Source organism: Syngnathoides biaculeatus, chromosome 22 (genome assembly GCF_019802595.1).
Source record: "Syngnathoides biaculeatus isolate LvHL_M chromosome 22, ASM1980259v1, whole genome shotgun sequence".
Taxonomy (NCBI): Eukaryota; Metazoa; Chordata; class Actinopteri; order Syngnathiformes; family Syngnathidae; genus Syngnathoides; species Syngnathoides biaculeatus.
The window spans coordinates 18243587-18250002 of NC_084661.1; the positions used below are offsets into that span (position 1 = coordinate 18243587).

General features: G+C 50.2%; 1 protein-coding gene across 2 annotated transcripts; it reads right to left on the minus strand.

Annotated features, from left to right (window-relative positions):
- Nucleotides 1-427: 427 nt before the first annotated feature.
- Nucleotides 428-5121, minus strand: LOC133495898 (hepatic leukemia factor-like). Of its 2 annotated transcripts, none has more exons than XM_061810947.1 (4): nt 4871-5121; nt 3836-4171; nt 2213-2427; nt 428-1728 (listed from the first exon to the last, which is right to left on the minus strand). In XM_061810947.1, exons 1-4 carry the CDS (start codon nt 4986-4988, stop codon nt 1510-1512), a joined length of 888 nt encoding a protein of 295 aa, XP_061666931.1. In that variant the 5' UTR covers nt 4989-5121; the 3' UTR covers nt 428-1509. The 2 variants fall into 2 exon arrangements, with proteins under 2 accessions (XP_061666931.1, XP_061666933.1); XM_061810949.1 differs by having other exon boundaries at nt 428-1725; nt 4871-5119.
- Between the last annotated feature and the right edge of the window lie 1295 nt (nt 5122-6416).

The window sequence follows — 6416 nt, forward strand, 5'->3', positions numbered from 1 at the left end:
GTTAAGTGTTAAAAAAAAAAAAAAAAAAAGTTGTTGAACCTTGATGCTAACTTCCGTTAGCCCGCCTGTGGTGTATGATTATATGTTAGCATTAGCTAGTGAACGTAATTTTGTCAAATTCTTTTCTTTTATGTGTAACTTTTACGAGATGATGATGTTATGTGATACCTTCCCATTTCTTGACAACAAGAGCGACAAACCTATGAATCCGCAATCCGTTTCAAATGTGTCAAAAGTGCAGGAGTGGTTCAAGAAATACTTTTTTTTTTTTTTTGACAGCAAATGTTCATCTTTTGGTGGCGCGCCCTGCAATAAACGAACGTTCACCGTACTCAGATTTGATGGATTGCAATACTGTAGTGCTTCGGGTTGTCTAACCAAATCCAGAAATACGCACAAATTATGTACAACGAAAAGCATCGAGACATTTCAACTGAAAGGGTTTTTCTTTTTGGTCGGTAGTACCAAGGTCTAAGCGTAACACGCACACAAATACGTACATACATGTCAGCACGTGTACAAATTTGCCACAGGATTATTGCACTAAAAATAAATTCCATTCAAAACAAGCTCTTGTTGTTTTCTCATATCAATGATCATAAAAGGTCCAGCCGAGAAGTCAACAACATAAATAATTTGGTAAAAAAGAAAATGTTTGCTTTGTTGACAGTACAAACTCAAGTCATTAAAAGACGTCTGGCGTCATCGCATTCATTGTTTTGACAGTAAAATCATTTCAATTCAGAATATGATTCCTTCTTGTAATTCAAAAGTATTAAAAGTTGATGTGACTCATTTTCCTATGTGGAGAGTGCTCTGTCTGCGTTCATTTTGTCCTTTGCACGTGATGCACACTTTCTTTGGCTTGAAGTGTGGAAGATTCCAAAACAAAAACACTGATTTGGGGATCGAAATCTTGGCTTTGGCATTTTTCGGCACGCATCTCGAGGTACAAAGGACGGCAGAAGGTAGTAAAAGACAAAAAAGTGGACATCAGAAGGGTGCATGCCGGGAACCGAACGGCGGCAGACTCCAAAAAAAAACCCCACAACTGCCGACTCGATGAGGATTTGGGGTACGCGTCGTGTCGCGTCACTCACTTTTTTTTTTTTTTTTGCGCATCCCGCGTGTGATTCGTCCCCCGGATTTTTTTTTCCAAATGCTCCAAGGTGGCGCGTCTCAATTCAAAATGGCCTCCTGAAAGCAAAACGACCAATTTCCTGTTCAATTTTTGGACGCCCAATTTGGTCGTTTGATTGCTCGAGATGGTGTCGATTGCAGATTTTTTTTTTTTTTTTTCTTTTTTGGGACGCTCTGTGTGACACATATGAGTGCAAAATGGCGGCGTCGGGGGCTATATTTTTCAAACTTTTCGGGGAGGGCGGGCTTCAAAAAGACAATTTTACCGGCATTTTGGCGCCACTTGCTGCTTCACCTGCCGACAGGACCGCAGAGTGGCCTTTGTGTGTGTATTGTGTGTACCGTGTGCGCCTCGACGCTAACGGACGCTCACGGGTGCCCGCGCTGGCCCTCGTACTTGGCCAGGATGTTCTTGGTGCGCCCGAGCTCCTTGCGCAGCTCGCCCACTTCCTGCCTGAGCGCCAGGTTCTCCTTCTCCAGGAAGCCGGCCCGGATGGCGATCTGGTTCTCCTTCAGCCGGCGGGCGTCACGCGAGCGCTTGGCCGCCATGTTGTTCTTCCTGCGCCGGGCCCAGTATCTGTCGTCCTGCTCAAAAGCAACGACAGAAGCGACGTTACCTCCCTCAACGACATTTTCGAAAGGTTCTCTCGACCTAACCTGCCAACCGGTTGAAACCAGTTTTGGTGCTGTTCAAAATGATTTCAACCTGGCTCCATTCAAGCACCTATTGGGACCTGGTCCGGTCTCCTGTTGAAAGCGCTTCAGCCCTGCCTTCAGCCGGTCTCGCGCTTAAACCTACATCCAGTTGAAAGCCGTCGGGGCCTTCTGTTCTATTAGAACCAGCGTCAACCCACCTTGTGTGGCAATTTCCCCATTTAAATCAGTTGAAACCGTTGCCCATCTGTCTAAACCCGATTGTGTTCAGAACTGCCATCCGTGGAAGCGGTTCTGCGCCTGGAACCTGTTTCCACCTGCCCGTTGAAAAGCTGCCTTGGCTTCCAACCAAGTTGTCTTTTGCAACTCGTTCAAAAGCGGACCAATCGGGCGACAATCCGTACCGGCTCCAAATTACCTTCAGGTCCTCGGGGATGAAGACCTTGCGAGCCTTCTTGATCATGGGCTGAGGTTTCAGCTCCTCGGCCGTGAACTTGCGTTTGCGCGGGTCGAACGTTTCCTGGCCCGGAACGCTGGACAGCGCCAGGTCGGCCGGGTCCGGCTCGTAGCCCACCGGAACCTGGACGGCGTCCGGGTCTATCGGGCTCGGAGTGTTTCTGAAGTTCGGGAGCCCTGAAGAACAAGACAAATCTTTGGAAAAAAATGTCAAATCAACTTTTATTACCATTTCTCTGAACTATGTGCACAGTAATCCGACTTTCCAGAGACTGGAACCCAACCAGCTTCAGGACTTGAGGTAGCGACAGATTGCAGCCAGCAGGTGGTGGCAGACGGAAGGCGTTTTGGACTCGGAATCCAATTTGACACAAGAAAGAAAGAAAGAACACATCCTAAGTGGCTCACTCAGGTGAGCCGAGGAGGATCTGTGAGCCCAACAAGCGAGACAAAGCTTGAGCTGCCTTCGCTTTCAGCCGGACTTCTACTGAAACCAATTCCAATTCCTGCCTTGTGCTTCGACCTGTTAAACCTGATGGGGGCCTTTAAAGCTGTTGAACCCCGAATGTGCTTTCCCTTGAAACAACGGTGGCGCGTCACTTTTGTTGGTTGGTTTTGAGTCGACGTGCAGAGGAAACGCTTCCGTGTTTGCGGCGGGATGCGGGTGACGAGGATGTTGGTGTTTGTCTTGGCTCGTCTTCAACCTCACGCGTTCACGCGAGGACAAAAGGGAAACCGGTGCCGAGTAATCCAATCCGTCCGTCCGGTTTCCTCGGTCCGGCTCTTCCGGGGAGACCCCGACCGTCGCTGAGGCGGGGCATCCCTGGAACACCGCACCGGGGGAGGCGTCCTAACCAGACGTATCTCCGCTCTTGTTCTTTCGGTCGCAACTCGCGACTCCTGACCACCGGCGAGGGTAGGAACGTAGATCGGCTGCCTAATGAGAGACTCTTTCTTGACCCTCACAGACTGATATAGAGTCCGTCTGGCACTCTGCCGCTCCATTCCTCCCTCCCTCAAGAGGTAGTCTTGAGTTCTCCTTCCTCGACCCCGGAAGGACACCCCACCCTTTTCCTACCGAGGACCGCCGCCTCACGTTCGGAGGGAGGTGTCCATTTTCACGCTCGGCACTTCACACTCCGGGTTGACTCTCGTCCACCCCGGAGTCCAACCCACATCCCGCCTCAGACGTGCAGCCGAAAGGTTCCTCAAAGTATTCGGCCCACCCAAAATGTCCCGAGCTGAGGCAGACTTGCCTTTTCTTTGACGATTTCTCACTACTTTGCACGTCGATAAACTGCTTTGACTCTTCCCGTTTGTGGAATTTTTTTTTTTTTTTTTAACCCGTTTTCACAAAAAGATCGTGAGGCTCAAAGTACGCTAACCACGGACAGACCACAGACTGTCAGTTACTAGGACACTTTTGAAATCATATCAAAGCAGCAAAGAAAACAGAGAGTTAAAAAACAAAGAGCATCATCAACAAAGACAGACAAACAGGCAAGCGGGAACTTTTTGTTCCAGGAAGTCAACAGTCGCCACGCGGACGCCACGCGGACGCCACGCGGACGCCACGCGGACGTACCTGGCCTGCTGGGGTTCCTGAGCAGACATCCGTGGACGGAGGCGCAAGCGTGGCCGCTGAGGTCCATCACAGAAGGCGGCGGCACCGCCGCGGCGGGCGGGGCCCTGGCGCTCGGCGGCGTCGTGGCGTGCCGGGCGGGGCTGGACGGGATGCCGTTCTCGGACAGGAACTCCTCCAGGTCCATGTACTCCAGCTGGAAGTTGTCGCCGTCGTAGGGCAGCGTCTTGTCCCACAGGGTGGGCCCCAGGAAGGCCGACTGGGGGGCGCTCAAGTCCTCGTCCAGCTTCTTCTCCTTGTCGGGATCCTTCGCCATCGTCGCTGCGGCCACGCACGACGCTTCGCCGTAAAAACAAACAAAAAAAACAGTTTAGAAATTGTTTTCAGATTTCATTTAAGAGATTCTGCTAATTACTGTAGTGGTAAACAAAGTGTGGTCCAAGTGCCCCATCTAGTGGACTCACTTGGGTACACACTTGGGTTCGGGTACAATTTGTTACACAACAAAATTCAAGAACAGAATTCTTCCAGACTTTTTTTCCCTCCCTTTTCGCACGTCACTAACATAACATCATGCCAAAGTGACACACAATATTTCATCTACTTTTGTGGGAATCAAAAAGTTTTGAAAATCAAAACAGGCCCATTTCACGAGTGTATTTGAATGCGCTTTGTTGTTGTTTGTTTTTTTTTTAAGGTGAAAAGTGTCGACAACCACAGTCCTGAATTCATTTTTTCATTCATGAAGTTAATATCAGCATAAGTTACTAGAGTATATCTGTATTATAGTTGTGTAAAAGAAGCCTCGGATTTGACGTTTGGCTCTTTATTTCTTGACTTCTTTGGTCCCGTCGAGTTCAGTCTTTGGATTTGGGGATGAAAGCGCGCCAGTCGTCTTTGTGGCATCGGATGACATCAATTCGGCAAGATCAAAGTTAGGTGATGAAAATATTGCGAATAATGACGGCGACTTGCGTCCCGCCACCCTCCAAGAAACGCACCACAGGCTCCTAATAAACGCGCCGGCTCGCCGCTTACCGTCAGTGTGCCTGGAGGGCAGCTGGACCGGGTTCTCCAGCAGGGACTTGAGGACTCCGTGCGCGCCGACGGCGGCCGCGAAAGTTGCGCTGGTGTGCACTCGGGACATCTCGTCCATGCCCGAGCCGCAAAACCCGACGCGAGCTCTTCTTCTTCTTCTTCTTTTTCTTCCGCTGCGACGAGCGTCAAACGACAGGAGCGAGCGCGGACGGGCGCGTGCACGACAACAAAAAAGGGGGCGGCGAGCGAGAGAGAGCGAGAGAGAGAGAGCGAGAGAGCGCGAGAGAGAGAGCGAGAGAGAGAGCGAGAGAGAGCGAGAGAGAGAGCGAGAGAGAGAGCGAGAGAGAGAGCGAGAGAGAGCGCGAGAGAGAGAGCGAGAGAGAGCGAGAGAGAGAGCGGGAGAGAGAGAGCGAGAGAGAGAGCGAGAGAGAGCGCGAGAGAGAGAGAGCGAGAGAGAGCGAGAGAGAGAGAGCGAGAGAGAGAGCGAGAGAGAGCGAGAGAGAGAGCGAGAGAGCGAGAGAGAGAGAGAGAGCGAGAGAGAGAGAGAGCGAGAGAGAGAGAGAGAGCGAGAGAGAGAGAGAGAGAGAGAGAGAGAGAGAGAGAGAGAGAGCCACCTGACTACCGACTCTTCCAAATGGACTCAAAAGACTCAGCGCAGAATCGCACTTCCGGCGACCGAACGGTGGAACCGCAGCCACAGCCGCTTAAGATTCTCCAAATCTATCTCGGAGATGGGTAGAATCGAACCGTCGCTCCCGAGCAAAAACTCGGCATTTATTATTCACAATGCTGAAATTTGGGTTTGCCTCTGTGCTAGAACAGACAGTGGTCAAAATGGAGTTCAAAACGTAGAATTGATTGAAAATTCCCACTTTTCACCTTCAACTCCATTTTCAAACGGCTTTGTAAGCGCAAGGTCAAATCACAGGACGTCGCCTTTCAATGTAATGGCATCCGTATTTGATTGCAACGCATCGTGGCACGTCGGCCTGATGCACGCGCCCTGCGACCGGTCCGGGGTGTCCTTTCTGCTTCAGGTCAAATGTGGAATTTGAAGAACTGAGCCTTCATTACCTCGTTTTATTTTGTGCTGATTACAAATTCATTGGCATAAATGTTGGCCTTGAAACGTTTTGTGCTGATTTCAGATCTTCTTCTCCATTTTAAAAAGGGCATTTTTTTCAAACGGGTTACACCAATTTCAAAACAAATCAAAAGCCTTTGAGTTGATCGTCCTGCTTTTATTTTGACTTTTCCTGTTTCAGGTGCTTTCCAACTTTAATATTTAGAAGTTGGGATTTTTTTTTCTTACTTTGAAGTCCTTGTATTTTTGTGGCCCTCAAAGATCCGACTTTGAATGACGTTTTCCCTTGGCAGAACCGCACACGCCCACGGAAGCACGCCGGGTCACACGAGTGGGCCGGCTTGACCTACTTTGAACCAATCGGAGGCCCCCCCCCACCCCCCCCCCCCCCCCCCCGCCGCAGGCCTGTCACGTTGAACCTCATGTGCTCCGCGCGGAGAGCAAAACAAAAGTCCGAATCAG

Excerpts from the sequence above, each read along its gene's own strand:
- LOC133495898 (XM_061810947.1), bottom strand. The coding sequence starts at position 4,988 with ATGGACGAGATGTCCCGAGTGCACACCAGCGCAACTTTCGCGGCCGCC. Across the intron at positions 2,428-3,835 it reads CAGGAACCCCAGCAGGCCAG|GGCTCCCGAACTTCAGAAAC; the intron begins GTACGTCCGCGT and ends CTTGTTCTTCAG. Across the intron at positions 1,729-2,212 it reads TCATCCCCGAGGACCTGAAG|CAGGACGACAGATACTGGGC; the intron begins GTAATTTGGAGC and ends GTTGCTTTTGAG.